Here is a 16,959-nt window from a genome sequence, read left to right as displayed (position 1 = left end):
GAATACGGAGTTTTATATTTAAAACATTCTAGAAACACGCTCTATTGTTCTACCCCCGCAACAACGTAATATCGTCTTACGTTGCTGCTCTCTTTGATACATCGTTGCGTGCGCTACCGCGGCTCTACAGTATCGCAGCACAAAAGACGTATCGATTTTCTTGACAACAACTTTCAACCGTAATACACCGTATTTGCTCCAATTACCAGCGAAATTACGAAGGCCTCCGACATCCGTCGTTGCTTCGTTATTGGTCACGCGATAAGAAACGTGTATAATTTCGCGTCCGTACGCGGAGACGTTTATACACTCCGTTGTTTTCCCTGTCGCGTGATTTACGAGGAAATTATGTAGATGACCGGCAAACGATAGCTCGGTCGAGGAGGAAAAAAGCAACCTTTCGCGTTACTGCTTTGAATAAACGATTAATCATCGGTCGCAATTATAACAAGCCTGAGAGGAAACAGAAGGGGGGGGGGGGGATGGATCGCATAGTTTTTGCAAAATCCGTTCACCGCTGTATCGTTGTAACGTCGTTAAATCGTAACCGGATAATTTATTATTTTAAGGAGCGCACTGCCTCTCTTTTCATAATTGTACAAATATCAGGTACTTCTCTGTCTCGTTTCTCTCTCTCTCTATTTCTCACTGTGCTGTGCGCTTCTTTCGTATACCGACAAATAGCATTTCGTTTCTGTGTACAAGTCGTTTCTTTGCAACCTCATTGCACGTTGCGTCCATCCGTGTGGGTGACCACTGGGGCTACGTAAATATGGTTATACGACGTTGTACGTTGATAATGAACGCGCGCGTGTTCGCGCAAAAGTGTAGTGGGTTGCGGCTTGTGGTAAGGGCTCGGAAGAGGGATCGAGAACCGAAGCACAATGCGCGAAGGGTGGAAACGAGAGAGGGTGAGTGGGTGAGAGAACGGGAGAGGTGGAGGGAAAGACACTGAATACGTACATTTGTGTTTACTGTGTGCTCAACACGCGTAACATACTCGTGCATATGTACTTCTACGACGACAGTGACAGCCGAATAAGAATAAGTAAATGAGCGTGCATACATCGCGTTGTTTCCGTATGGGTCTTGTTCAGGGGGGAATGGAGAGATTTGCGCGACATGGTACACTTTGTCATTTTTGGACCAATGAGAACAGAATGAGCGTTGCGCTTTTACGTCGCGAAATATCTACATTCTTATTTGCGCTCACTTTCGAAAAACATATCCTACGAGTAATTTTCGTGATTTCCAGTTTCAGTTAAATGAAATGGAATGAAAAAAATTCTATAGGTAATTTAAATAAAAGCATTTAAATATTGTTCCTGGATCATTTGAAAGGGCTGTCGAAATAAAAATCGTTCGCCGATTTTAATTGAATAAGTTTGAATCTCGAAATTATGGCGAGCAAAATCAGATTAAAGAAAATCGAAGTAACAACGAAGTTTTCCCCGCATAATCCGTCCTTTCAAATCGCTTTGTCGGAGTTCCCTTAAAAAATGCCTGTCTGCCGTAGCAATGCGGACTAGAATGAAATCCTTTAGTACAACGGAGGGTGCGCCTTGTACTTCACAAACTAGTTTTATGATATCCCACCGACACCTACCATGCTAATCCGCCCACAAACTTTTCTTCGGGCTGTTTACTCGCCTCTTATGTAGTGTATACCACCACGTCATACATACCGTTTGCCGCTTTATAACCGCTATCGTGAATACAACATAATTTTCTTCTCTGGAAGTGTACGCGAATCGATACAATAAAACGCAGCGTATTCGAAACGTTGAAGTAACAGCAATTTCAATCCGCGTTTAATCACGCGATATTTCATTTATCGGCTATATATTACCGAGGCTAAATGTTTTACGCTTATTGCATTCTTGAAATTGATGTGTCAATAAGCAGAATAACGCTCGTATAAAGCGCCCGCTAAATGCATTTCCATATTGTCATTGATGTGTTATCATTAGGACTGTGCCGCCTATAAAAATGTGTTACCGTTTGTTGAAGCAGGCGAATTCTTGCTAGTATACGCGTTATACGTCTGCGAACTGTTTTCTGTTTTGCAACGACGAAAGAGGAATATGGGTATTGGAATTTCAGAAAGCCGAGTCCCAGGTAGACAGCCTGATTTAGAACATCCCCAGTTGGCGGGAGTTTAACCGAATCGAGGATTCATCTCCTCGCGCCGTCAAAGCGCAGCAGACACGATGTATGAGCAGTGTGTAATATGATGAACACGCATACACGCTCCCAGCCGCACGCTTGGAATATCACCAACACCATCGTCCGCTTGCACCCACCTAAAGGTCTCTCCTTACATTGCCGGTTGACTCGTGTTGTCCGGCTCTAGCACTTTGACTCACTCTCTGTCTTTGTCCCGTGCGCGTTGCTGAACACTTCATGCACACGCGACACACAAGCAACGTTCGGCACTTGGTTCCGGTACTCCTCCTTCTACGCCTCGTTGCTGTTCAAGAGCGAGAAGGACACGCGCAGAGAGCCAGCCAGTCTCTGTTGTTCCACGAGGGCTGGTGAAACGCAGAGAGGCGACCATCGCGGTGTACGCGGTTAAAAGCGAGACGGAGCGAGAACGAGAACGCTGAGGAAGATGGATAGAGACGAGGCGCCTGCAGAGATGCATGTATGGTGGAGGACGGGCGCGAGGGAAACAACGATAGCGATGATGTGGTGCACCTGTAAGACAGAGGCCGAAAATTCAGAGATGGGACGAATAAGCGAGACAAACGACGGGAAGAGGTGGAAGATCAAGGAACACTATGGCGCGAGAGAGATCGCACGATATGTCGCATCTACTATGTGGGCGCGAAGAGGATGGTAACTGGGAGGATACTATAGTGGCGAGCGTGAGCGAGACAACTGAAAGCAGGGGTGTCGATAAAGATTTTTTTCAAATGAGAAATTATATTCCAAACGCCGCTGTGACAAAGGGAACGAACGTAATAAACGGCAAGGTTCGTTGTACGAAATAGATTTTGAAAGATGTAATAACATACTTACGTATATACGTGGTACGTGTAGTTCTTATTGGTTACGTTTCGAAGTATCGAGACGTTTAAATCCGGCAGACCTTTACAAGTTGGTAGAGGAGGTGATACGAAATGAAATTCGTTTTTTACGTAAAATACGAATCGAAATGTTGTTTTCGTTACTTTACGGGAAAGAACTCGTGACAAAACTTCGTTAAAAAGTTGAGGCGAAGTGTAAGACGTTGGCGGCGTAGCGTTAGTAAGTTCAATAGCTATTAAAATTTCCGATAGGAGACTGCATCGGGTGCGATCTTTCACGGACCGTTTTCAGTCTAGAACTCGCTCGCTCGCTCGCTCGCTCGATCGATATCGTCGGATCTTTGAACGAGGAGAAAACTTGTAATTTCATAATCATTATGAAATTAGCCATTATTGGTTTCTCCGATATAAGGAAACAACGAATCGCCCCTGTCGGTCGACGCCCTTGACTCGACGAACTGAGAAACGAGTCGAAGGAGGATGGAACGTGAAAAGAAAAGAGACGCTCTGTTCCGCTCTCTGTGTACATTCGTGTCCCCTTAGCGGTGTGTCTGTGTCGTTGCCGGCGGTAGATTGTGTTAGTAGCCGCTCATTGGTGTTCGCCGCGGCGGCAAGCGGCGTTCACACGTTCCCGTCATCCACTTCGGTACCCGGCTCGCAGTCGAGCGTCGTTCGTTGTACGGTGCGGTTGTGACGTTCGCGTTTCGTCCCGTCGGTTTATAACGTTCGATATACATATATATGTGTGACGCTGTGCACGCGTTTTCTTTTTTTCTTTAGACTACACATATATATATCTATATACACGAAGTGTTTGTGCTAGTGCGTAGAGAGGATCGGTGAGTGTTCGGTTTTTTTTTCGCATAGTGCCAAGGTGGATTAAAGACGTATCTCCTGAGAAAACAAAACGCAGAAGAACGAGCCACGAGCAGAAGGTATGTGCTGACAGCTTTTTCTATTAACCATTTTCGGTTTGTGTGTTGCCAATGGGAGAAATTATCGTTTGCCGCGTCGTTTAACGCGTTCGGTGATAGCCATTCGTGTAAACACAACCACCTCGTCGTCGATTTTATTCTCCTTGGAATATCAATTGTTCTAAACCGCGACAGATCAGAAAGTATTTCTTTAACGACAGGCGATATGTATTCCCGTGAAACGTGTAGGGAATGCGATACGTGCGAAAATATGTGACCAATTGCGTAACTTTAAGGGTGACGTCTTGTGTATATTATTCGTCAACGAAACGTGTTCTTATCACTTCCGAAAACCACGCCATTAATTACCTAGATCGTTTATACGCGTTGTCACATGGTCAAAGTACCATGTCGTATGCGCGAACTTACCGACAACACCGTATCGTGTAACATTAACCTTGATAATTGCTTTCAGTCGGTTTGCGCTGTTCGTGTTGCCAATTCAAATGGGCGGTAATAATAGAAACGGTAGTAGATTTCGATAGTTTTTCGTGATATGCCGGAAATTCTGCGTTCAAATGTAACGTAATTACAGATACGTGCCCGTGCGGTTATATTCGAGTTTAATCGGGTTGATGTCTTAAACGATAAGACAATGTTTGGCGCTGCAGAAGGTCGTGGCACGCGTTTAGCCGGCGATTATTATGCCAAGTTTGAAAGAAGTCAGTGACTAGTTCGATCTTTCTCGGTTTAAGAAGCGGTGTGCCACTGGCAGCACCTTCGACGCGACATAGCTGCGAGGTAAATTACTGGAAATAGACACGGCAGTAGCGGGAATGGGATTGCAGTACAAGCTGAGGGTAATCGCGAATCCAACGTACATGGCTCATTAAATCATCCAGACAATCGACACGTTTTACTCGCTACTTTCTTCGTCGGTCGGCTTCTTAGAACTCTTACGATGCATTTTTCTTTCCTCCCTCCCTCTGCCTCGGCGTTTCCTTGCAACTCCTTTGAAAGCCAATAAACGTACTGTAACGGTTAACTATAAATATAGAAGGATTGAAATAAACGTGGAAACAATACGATTTATTTATCACTAGATCGACGATGTTAACACGCTACATATTTGAATGTTTAAATATTCAAACAGTAATAATTTAGGTCAATCGGTCGGCCTTCGTATAAATCAACGATAGTTTTGACGTTAATAGTTTTACAACCACCCGTTGATATCATGGCGGGGCAGCTTATAAACTGGTATCGCTTATCGCGTATATCGTGCTTTTTTGCCCGAATGTTAATTAACCGAATGAAATGACAAGCGTTTATCGATGACACGCGTCCGCATGCATATACGTACATGTATCGATATCGACAAAGTCGTAAGCGACACTATCGGTTTCCATCGAAACCATAATTTCGTTAATGCACGGTTTAGCATGGGAAATCCTTTCGGTTGGCGGGGTGCAGCGCGCGCGTCACTACTTGACCATGTCGCGATATCGATCGATGGGAAAAGAAATCACGGCGATCGCGTGATTAAGGATCTTAACGGCGATTAAACGAGATTCGTGATAACATCCTTCGTGACTTGTTCGTACTGTGTTGCGCGTTCGATACAGTACTTAAGGTTCCGTGCCTCTAGCCGGACGTATAGAGGTGTCTTTGAACAGCTGCCGCGTTGCGCCTGTTTATTTTCCTTTTCACGAATTTCATCTGAGCACACAGCTCGACCATTTTGTCCCGCGTCGCGCGTGTATTTTCAGGTTGTGTTCGCCGAACGATAGAATCGTCGAAGATGTTCGAAGAATCGATCGTCTTTTTCTGCGGATCTTTTTCTTTTTTTTTCTTCTTCCTAAACGAGTGCGCCACGAGTATCGATAAATGAACCCCGAATGATAGGTTATGGAGTTTCGATTTGTGTGTTGCTGCTGTTGGGCGATAGAAAAAAAGCGATAAAGGTGGCACCTGTTAAACCGCTGAAAGTTTTCATCGCTCCGCGGTGCTCGTTTATTGCAAATTGATGGAAATGGCTGTTCAAATTTGGTTGCGAGTTTTTCACGTACGCCCGTTCCATTACATATACCGCCTGTGAAATATATTATCCGTGGAGAATGGTCTGTTAACGGAGTTACATGACTCCATTTTCATGTTACACGAAACATCATCCGGCGTTGCAAAGAGCCCATAATGACACGTATACGGGCGTGAAATCGCCCTGGTGACGACGCGGAAAATGGTAACAACAACGAAATCCTTTGTTATGTTGAAAAATTTCAATGCGTTTTGTTCGATTCTAAACGCTAGTTATATATTATTCAGACATTTTTAATTCCGGCATACCTGAAACGTATGGTTGCCATAAATAATGTTAAGTGTTGACTCAAGCGGAAATCGGAGTAAGCAGTCGCTACTGGCCTCAAGTTCTGAGCGAGTCCTGAGAATTCGATTCTTTTAATATGTGATGTTGATATAAAAAATATTTACTCTAACATTTTTGTACTTTTTCTAAGAGCTCTGTAACGAGAACCCTAATTAATTTACACTTTTTTGAAAACTCGTTTGATTTACCTTTTAACAGTTTCTCAATCAATTATGTAGTAGTCGTAAAAATTTACAGACGTCAGGATCTTTCTATTTTGTGAAAATTACTTGAAAATTACTGTAATTATCCTAATACAACGTCATTACTACCATACACGTATGCTTGTATTGATATTTTCATTTGCACGTGATGTTAGTACGTTTTAGGGAAGTTATCTTCGCTAATTGATTGCTAACTGGGAATCATATGACATCTTGTTTTGACGTGTCGTCTTCGCGTATTGTTAACTATGCGGAATTTTAAACCATTACTCATAACATTAGAATTTTAACAGATTTGTGGAAAATACGATTTTTGCAACGATTTAACGCGAGAACGAAACGCGATAGAGTCTCGGACGGAAAAAGGGAATGCGACAGAAACGCGTGCAAGAAAACTGTTGTTTACCGAAAAAAAGTAGTTTCTCAAAAAATACGAGACGCAGTTTTCGTACGTGACGTTCCATTCCTACAATAGCTTTGCGTTCGGTTTTCACGAGGGGGCGGTAAGCGCACTTTCTTTCTCCGTTCCCCTTTTTTCCGCCCTTCTTTTCGTTCTTTGCCGTTCTCCGCTAGAAACACGCCTCAGTGATTAGAATAAATGCTCTCGGAACGGTGACGGGGCATGGTTTACATGGCTCGTAAATCGAACGATAAATTGATCGGTCGGATTCATAAAGCCACGTGCACAGCCACGACACGGACGTATAAATAATTTTGAAATCCATATGCGATGCGTTGACGGATATTTTTCGCGCTCCATAAAGAATCGAAAATGGGAGATGGTTTTTTTTTAAACATAAAATAAGTTTACAGTTATTTCGATGTATAGTAAGTAACAGACCATGCAAACTGCTGTACAAATCACCTACGTCAGAGGGCATGCAGTGGCAATTAAAAGGTGCTTTTAGAAAGCACTTTTAGATACTTCTGTAAAGAAAATAAATTTTTATTCACGGTTAAAAGTATTTAAATGACAGCGATTACACGTCGAATTCACTGGCATAGCAACACAACAGTTGTTCAATATATTGGACCTAACAACAAGACCTGTACAGAACATTGTATGTATTTTTTGGTTTGTTTTTACGCCACACACCCTCCGCTTGTACACGATGATCGCAGTATAAATTGTATAAATGAAATTTCGTTGTTAGAGTCGATCGAGTGTTTCGAGGGTTATTCGTTGCGCACTCTATATTTTTATTTCTGGCGATGTTCAGATGATTTTATTCCCTGATGAATAATCGTGTTCTGCGTATGACAGTGATCGATACAAATTAAGTTAACGCCGTTCGGGATCCTTCGCTGATTATCGGGAATTTCTCCCGTTTTGATGAATGTAAACGTACAGAACCCGACACTTTACGGTCTTCTATCTGTTACCGCCGGATTATTCGCCAGTTTCAGTATATCGCCCGATTCTCCGGAGCTATGGCGCATTTAGTGTATGCGTAGCTTTGTTCGCTGTTAATAGAACCCGCGCAACTACGTAACTTTTACGACAGTAATCCACGGAATGCTTAACCCTTGATTACTCATATCGAGTTATAGTGAGTTACTTATTATTGTACCCTGTAAACAGGTACAATCGCGTATTGTAATTTTACAACGGGAGAAAGAACTAACGACCAGCAATTGTACACTTTCTTTCTTGTTAAAATTCGTCATTTTTACGACCCTCTACAAAAAAAAAAAAAAATGGCATCGATTTTATTCATGTATACACATTCATATATACAAAGACCAACGGTTGTAACAAATTAAAGATAGAGTTAAAGCTTAACTATCCGAAAAATCGTTAAAGACTGCGCGATACGGTTGTAAACGACGAAATAACCGTCTCGAGAACAGAGGTTTAATTCCAAGAAAAGCTTAGCCACGCGTATTCTTGCGTACTAGTTTACGAAACACCTTGGTTCCGTTCAAAGTAACGAATCGTGTCGTGTTATAATTACAGTCGGCGAACATATCGATGGTGAACACCGAGGGAATACCGTTTGGCGCTACTCCAAGATCCTGAGAATGCTGCCGCAGCGATCGAGCCGGGGAATGGATCATGAAGTGACCGTGTACAAAGGACATTGCGGACGTGTGTGATTCTTGCGAAGTATTTAGCGACAATTAAGATGTACCCCGCGCCGGCGAGACACCCAGCCGCTCCCGTAAGTAGCCAACAAATTAGACAAGCTAATCTACATTTTCGTCTCCCGGTTTTCACGCTCTACTCTACTTTTTTGGCACCTAATGAACGTGCCGAGGTTCGCTGCATAATTATATCAATAATTGAAGGGTTACAGATTGTCATGTTTCGAGCATGCATTAGAAAGTAGAGTATTCGAGCATGGCAAAATGAGAAATGATATGTGTGGTACGTGTACACGTACTTTCATTTCGAATATTGGACTTTCTATCTTTTAACTTAATTATACAAATTAATATATCGAGTATGTAAATACATAGGTTTGATCGGTCATTTCTTTCTTAGCAATTTAATATTGCTCTTCCGTATGTGTATGCGTTATTTCCTTAAAGCCTCGCTCGGTGGATCGATCAAGTTACTCGTATTCAAGTCGCTTAAATCGGAACCACTTTACAAGATTATTTCAAGTTTCTTTACTTGCGTTTTCATTAGTCAAGTGAGTTGATGCGTGCGAACGCAAAGCCGGGGTAAAGTTGATCGAAACGGATCGACGAATCGAGTTGGAGCAACTTGGCTAATCTGAACGGAGCTTTATTGCCGTCTTCAACTTTCACGAAACACCGAGCGAAGTATACGCCCGGTTGTCGTGGTGAGAATTACGACGGGCAATGGCGTTGCTCTCCCTGCGACTCGAGATACCCGCGAACTTAGCCAATTTTTATCGCGTCCGGCGCGGTTCCGTCGACTGAGTCGCTAATTTTCGTAATTTTCTTCCCGCGGGAAAATTTTTTCATGACGTATGGTTCACTGTAGCGAGCAGCACTCCACTCGGAGCGAAATGTTTGCACGAACACGTTGTTGACTCGAGTATTAAAAGAAGTATCGTTGCCCCGTGGAAAGGATATTAGTGGATCTAAGTAAACGTTCATTATGAGCTACTTTGGGCCTCTGAATCCCTCGATGTAGAGTTTTATACGTTTCATTATCGAAGTTATTACGGTTCGTATTAATTGCGGAACGTTTTCACGGATGATGGGTTTCACAAAAAACGGGGGAATCTATTATGCGGTATATCGCGAACCGCACTGGTAAAGTTGTGAAACTGAAATTTTAACGTAATCGAGACAAGTACGCGCGTTCAGCTGTTCTATGTAAATCTACATTTCTTTTTTTATTGTAATTAACGTGCCACTCGCGGCACAGTGGTTACACCGTGAAACCAATGGACTTTCTTGAATTCTTTTTACGCAATCAAATTGATCGTTTCAAGATACCAAATTTATCATTTTACATCATTCCGTTGATAGCTTCCGAGATGTTAATCTAAAAATTTCTTTAATTTGTTCCGTAAAGGGCAAAACAAGCGTTCAGTTGCACGTACGTAATGCGAGTGTGGAAAAAGTGTGCAGGCGAAAATGAGTTCTATGCGAGAAGTTAAACGTGTTCTTTTTCGGTTCCCCGATGGAAATTAGGATCTTGCGGATTCGTTACGTTACGAGAGAAAGGACGATACGGAGCAGAAATTTAATTCCTTTTTATAATATTGATATCACGGGGAACCGCGTCGGGCGTGGAGCGCCTTAACCGCTTCCACCGGCGGAGAATAAAAGGCGTTCGTGTTCCCGAGCTTTCAACTTTTCTTTTCAAAGTAGTTACTCCGCGCCGGTTGTGCTCCAACACCATCACGAGCGCCGGCCCATATTATCTCTCGCCCCTTTCACGAGCCCACTTATGGGGTGCGTTCAATTTTAATTCACCGCTTTGTTCATTGTTTGAACGCTTCAGAAATGAACTATTAAGCGTCCGCTGAATCCTCGACGAGGAGAAAAATTCGCGAAAGTCAATTTCATATTTTTATCATTATTATATGAATAAATCCTCCCGCGCGCTACGTTCCTGTATAATTGTTTCGTTATTGGTTAATTATCGTGGTCGCCTTTATCAAACTGCGTTCTATTTATTCGCGATCGCGTACCGTCACGCGCGTGATCTCGAACCGTGAAACAGTCCGCGCGGGGGTGTTTTTAAATGTCCCCTCTAAAAAGGTTAGCACCGCCGCCGCCGCCGCCACGCGAGATATCACTCGAATACAGTCGCGTATGTAAATATCCTTCTTTCGCGTGGATTTCCACATTTTTCTCGACCCACGGTTAAGCCTTTCCAACAGGCCAACCCCCTGGCAAGCGACAGCGGCGGCGGCGGCGGCGGCGGCGGTCGTTCCACGGTCTCCACCGCTTCGCGAACCCTTCCTCCCATCTTTCTCGCGCACACAACCCACCCTCCCGGTCGCAAAGAATAAACCAAATGGCGGTTACGAAGTTTACGGAAGAAAGGATCGGCACGGAGTAATATAATTGCTGGGTCATAGTAGAGAAAAGCATTCTCCTTTATATACGGTTTAGCCGGCCGCCTTTGCATTTTCATTTTCTTACTGCAAATAATTCCACTATTCAAAGAATGCTTTTGGCCCAGCCCGCACTCTCTTTTTCCAACGCCGTTATAATTTCACGCGTCACATAAGCTCAAAGTCCTTTGTGCGAAACGAGACCACCGGAGAATTCGCTGACACAGGAGGCCTCTAGAAATTGTAGAGATTATTTATAGAGAGAGAATGAAAGGGAGAGAGGGAGAGAGAGAGAGAGAGAGAGAGAGGGAGAGTGAGAGATGGAGGGTGAAAAGGAAGAGAAGACAAGTCAACGTACAACAATTGCCGTTCGTAGAAGCGCCTACGATGGTGCTGGTGTCGCTGATACGTGGGTACACTCGCCGGGCTGTGTTTGCTTATTGGCGCTAATGTGGCGCCGTTCAGAGGGGGCACAAAGTGGTTCAATAATTTCCTCATGAGGATTCTTAAAGCGTAAAATCGCTCTTGCAATAATACGCGGTTTATTCTATTCATAGACGTCGAATGTGTACGCGTCGTTGCAGAACGTTGAAACCGATTGGATGCTAAGGGAGGGAATGAATTCCCGTCACGTGTACAGTGTTCGTTTCGTACCGAATGTTTTGGTCGCTTTTGCGTGACAACGTTTTTATTGCCGTTTTCCTTTACCATTTTGCATTATAGATGAACAGTTACTTTCTGCGGTTTGGTGAATTCGTTATTTTTCGTTTAATCCCTCCGCCTCCCTTGTATTTTTAATTTAACATTCGTTCGTTGGTATTGAAAACTGACATTCTAGAGACCACCGCAGGCTAGTTTTACGCTTAAGAGAGAAACTTATCGCGAACGGAGTAGCGAGGAAATCAATTTCGAATTTACCATCGCGAATGATAGATGGTCTGGAGTTGCAATAGAAGGCGAACGCTATACGGAGCGTTAAGAACTGACCCATTCTCTACGCTTGGCAATCAAACAAATGACGGGATGGCCACGAGCGTTCTGCTCGTAACTCTGTAACACGAGCCCTTACGAACAAGAGAAAGATATAATAAAAGCAGTTGCTCGGGTATGCTCGATGGACCGTGACTGTTTGCTCGTTACTTTGTCAAACCGCAAATGGTATAAGATTGAAGAGATTCGCCCAAAAGTTATCGAGAGAGTACTCTCTGACATTTAAATAATGTAAATCAGTAATTAATATTTATTGCAAAATATTTTGGTTCCAAGAAAAAGGCAATGTATTCTGCACATTGTTACCAGTGCGAAGTGAATTGTCGTTGTTACTATGTGGAAATAAACTTTGAAAGCTAATTGTGCATATCTTGGCGAGTAAGCTAGAGTTTACTGGCACAGTCCAACTCCGCTACTGTCAAACGGATGGTGATAATAGGAACGATAACTGGCACGGTAATCATTGTTACCCTTGATTGCCTAATGCGCTCTATAGACTATAGAGGAAGCAAAGAACTTGATCAGTTTATTCTGTATGAACGCGCTGAAACAGCTTGTTACGCTTCTTACTTTTTCGAAATTATATAACAATTCAATTAACTGTATCGAGTTTTTTTTTCTGTTAGCTGATATAAATTCATTTTTCGTGTACAGTAAACACTCGATTTTCCTGTTTTCCTGCATATTATTTTTCATTGGACAATATCAAAGCTGTATGATAAATTTTATCGAATTTTTACGGACACGTACACAGCTTCGTCCCACGTTTCAATGTTGACACTAATGATCGAATTGTATTTCGCGATCGCGTATAATGTGCTCTTACGGTGCAGTTTACCTGCATTGCGATCGAGACTTATTCCGTCCACGTGAAACGAACGTTTGATCAATTAACGACATGTAAATATTTGCTACGCATAAACGAAGGGAAGAGAAAAAAAATCAGGAAGCAAAAAGAAATGTCAGGGTAACGAAAAGTCTTACAACCTCTTTGCAAATGCACCGCGCTGACTTGTACCGTGCATTATAGTAAAAGGACAAAGGGACACTGCTTTGTTTCCTCTTCTCTCTTCTTCTTTTTTAGTCTTTTCCTACCACTTCACCGTTTTTCTCCATTTCACTCACCCCCATCGCGTTCTCTCTCCCTCTACCACGTTCCCTTATTCGCCCGTATTCCGTCTGCATACAGAATCTTTTGCATCGTTTATGCTGTTTGTACGTGAGCCTCCACGGCTCTCCGATGTCTTCTCTTATTAAACTATTTAACGTTATAATCTCATCGAGCCTACCAGGCACGATGAAAACAACACCCCATGGAATCCCATAAACGCAGCTTTTAATCCGTAACTCGGTACCTCGTTCCAGCCAATTTCACCCTCGGATGGATAATTGGGCGTTCGATGAATTTAATCTGTAAATTGAAATCGTTTCTGTCCACGTTCGAAAAGCGTTAAGATGCAGATCGAGAATCGTGTCAGTCGACGATGCATCGGATAGCGGAGCGAAATTGAAACATAAAAATGATTCTCCGCCGTGAGTTTTTTCAACGCGTGGACGACAGCGAGGGTAGGAGTGTGGAGGGTTGAGGGGGCGGGGGTTGGGATATACGCCGATGACAATCGCTGATCAAATTGCACGACGACTAATTGTTCGTCGAGTCGTCCCATCCGAATTGAAACGAGGAGCGAAAATTGAAATGCTCGCCGGAGGGTCACTTGATTCTGAAATAGAAAAAGTCATACTAGACGGCCGATTGGTAACAATGGATGCCAATGACGAATTTATACTTTCGAGATGCGACGCGGAACGGGCAGATGCAGTTTCCACTACGCTCTCGAGTCCTGTTTCCCCTGCGTTTACTGCTACTGCGCTTCAAATTACAGGATCTAATTAGTACAGTTGCAGTTTCCCGTTTATTCTCATGCACCCCATTATTCTGACGCACAAAGACACTTTTAAGCACGCGAATGTTTTTCTTGCCGTTCCTTTCTGCGGGAAAAAGCGGAACGCATTAGGTCATCGTATGAAGCGATCGAAAAAGGTATTTGCATTATGCAAATTCTCGATGTTACTGTTGACACTTTTGGTTACTTTTAAAGCAGCGTTTAATTACAACCCGTTTATACCGTAAGAATCAATACCGATACAGATTTTGATTAAAACATACTCGCGTTGTGCCAACGTTTTAACTTAATTACGAACAAAAAAAGGAATACTTTTAATGGATTTCAGTGTACCTTTTTCTTACATTGTACAAAATATCCACTTGAACGTTTTGCCATCTTTTTGATGCAATGCATCGAAAGATATGTATCATCGCTCGCTTATAATACGCCGATTTTACGAAAAATTAAATATCGGTTAATCTTTCATTATTTCAGATGCCCTAGTTTGAAACGATATTGGACAGTTTTCAATATTTACCTTGGATATAATTAATTTATAATCAACACATGATCCCCGTACTATATTGACAAAATTATATGAAATAAAATACCGTATTTATATCCCCGTTGATTACGTGCATTTATCAACAATATTTTAACTGATAAAATAAATTCTAAATCAAGAAGCAACAGAAATTGAATTCGCCAGGCTCCTCAAACGTTCACCAGTTCACACGAACGAGATCGAAACGATTGCAATTCCTCGATGGATACACCCGCCCGTGTTCAGATGGGACGCGTCTCCATCAATAATGATTAATTAGAAAGGTGCGAGTGTGCTCGGCGGAAACGTTGTTACCCATCGTAAAACCATTTTCGACGGGTTGAAAATGTTTGAAGATCGCTTCGCGTCGGTTACCATCGACGCGTCCTCGTTCGCCACGGCCAGCGTAAATGGAAACGTTCCAAAGTTTTTACGCGGCCGCCCCGGTAACTTCCTGTCGCACGCGGCTCGCGCGGCCACCGAAATTCTTTCGACTTGACGGCGCTAGAAACTCCGGTAATTCGGTTTTTATATACGCGCGCGGGGTCACGTATCGATCCCTATGTATGCATTTTTCAGCGGATTCGTTATATTCCGCGCAGCACGCCGTAGATATTTTCCACACCGCGCACACATGTGTACATGTTATCAAACAAATTTTTCGGTATTTCCGGCTCGTTGCATCCGGCAATTTAGTATTTTCGTATATACCCGCCCACCCCCGGCTACTCGTGTATTTACACGGCTCGCATCTTTATTTAATACGTAAATAGCGGAATATTAAATAGATTCAAACGTGTGTGTATATTTTCCGGTCTGTTTGACGACGAGAAACATTATTTTTTGCCGGCCCGAGGAATCGTATTGTTTTTTCAGGCACGAATATTTGAACCGCTCCTGGATACGTGACGTATAATGTTAATAACGATTTAACAAGCAGTCGATCGCGATCCGTTGTAATAATTTTTGCGCCAGCGTTATTTACGATAATATCGTTATCGACAGGGAGGACGGATAGGTATCGCGTCGTTCGTTACCTTTCGAAATCGTATCGGGGAACTGATTATCATTATTGAAATTAAAAAGGTTTACAAGGGAACGCGTCGTTGCGAACGTTCCTGTAAATTCGCGCGCGCATCTCTCTTTTCACGCGGCAAACAATGCCGCGTCGCGCGTGTCCGCGTGCACGCGCTCCTATCGTCCGCACGAAAATGCGAATAAAAACGATCTGCGATGCTCGATGAAAAGCGCTTGGGATGATTAATCGCGGGGATTAATTAATCGCGGAGGGAGCAAGGAACCGCATGGTTTCGCTGATTAATCCGTCGCTGTTCGTTGGATACGGTAAGCGACGACGTTCCGAGAAAATCGTAATCAGACGAATGCCCTTTTTCATCGATGAATGATGGACTGTAGTACTCGTCTCCCATTATCCTACTATCCGTTAGGACTAGACGTTAATTTTTCTGTGGTCGAACAAAGCTAGATTAGCCGGAAAACTAATTACGGGAGACAAGAATCAAAGAAGCTTGAAGATCAAATTCTGATTCTTCTTAGTTGAATACGTTCGTCCGATCAACCCCCAAGATTCTATGTCGATCGAAAAAAAAAACGACCGATGCACGTTTTCTATACGTACGTGTGCACGCGTCTGTAGAAGCGGAAGGAAAGAAAGCCGTTTTCGGCTTGCAGCCCCCGTAATTGGTGGGTTTTAGCGACATAATTCTTGGCCCCGAGGCATATCAGAGGCCTATGGGCTTTAAGCCTTCGTCGACGGGTCCATTGGGGTGGTTGCCCACCTCTTCTCATATACACGTCGTCCTCTTTCTCGTTGTGTATACGGGGGTGCGGCTCGGGCTTTACCCGACTGTTGGGATCCGTTAGGCTCCGGAGTTTGAGGGTAAGAACGGTATGACAAGCATTTGATGAGGGGACCAACGCCACCCACTGAAATCCCAACGAGTGGTTCTCATTTTCGTTACTCTTCGACCAATGTTTCATCACGGGATCGTTTTATCATCCCTTTCTCTGCCTCTTCGAGCGGAAATATTCTTCGCTATAGCTACGGTAATAATATCGTCGTCGTTGCTTTCGAAAATAAATTTCTTAGTACGCGTTAGAATCTGAACGAGTGATGCTCCGTTTCGACTATACGTCGGCAGATGCGCTATATCGGAATACGGAGAAACGGAGGTGACAGTTAGAACAACGCCGTCGTTATTGGATAAATATTCCCGATAGAGAAATATTCTTGGTACGCGAGGAACCGGCTCGGTATAAAAGCGAGCACGGCTGCGGTCTGAAAATGTTGCGCGGCGGACGGGTCACCGGGATTTTCTGCCCCCAGCCCATTTATACGCTATTGTGTAGTCGGTGTGCGTTTTTCCTTGGTGACGGACGTGTGGTCGAAGAATGTAACGTGGCCGGGGAAGATTGATCACCACTGCCAACTGTGTCGAGAACGTCGCAACACTCTTGCCACACCGGGGAGTCAGCGAGTGTCCTCGCCAGTGATTCTCACCA

At 43.5% G+C, this 16,959-nt stretch overlaps 1 protein-coding gene across 2 annotated transcripts in view; it reads left to right on the top strand.

Moving 5' to 3' along the window:
* Nucleotides 1-3,655: 3,655 nt before the first annotated feature.
* Gro (TLE family member transcriptional corepressor groucho) overlaps nt 3,656-16,959 on the top strand; it is a 175,049-nt gene continuing 161,745 nt past the window's right edge. Inside the window, exons 1-2 of one of the 2 annotated variants that reach the window (XM_076892983.1) lie at nt 3,656-3,964; nt 8,490-8,694. In XM_076892983.1, the coding sequence (XP_076749098.1) occupies nt 8,659-8,694 (36 nt within the window). In that variant the 5' untranslated portion in view covers nt 3,656-3,964; nt 8,490-8,658. The remainder of the gene's footprint in view (nt 3,965-8,489; nt 8,695-16,959) is intronic. The other variant, XM_076892984.1, reaches the window with a different exon arrangement.

The sequence above is a fragment of the Xylocopa sonorina genome, chromosome 3 (genome assembly GCF_050948175.1).
Source record: "Xylocopa sonorina isolate GNS202 chromosome 3, iyXylSono1_principal, whole genome shotgun sequence".
Classification (NCBI taxonomy): domain Eukaryota; kingdom Metazoa; phylum Arthropoda; class Insecta; order Hymenoptera; family Apidae; genus Xylocopa; species Xylocopa sonorina.
The sequence above is the reverse complement of the archived record's forward strand: the minus strand, read 5'-3'. Positions and strand labels throughout refer to the sequence as shown.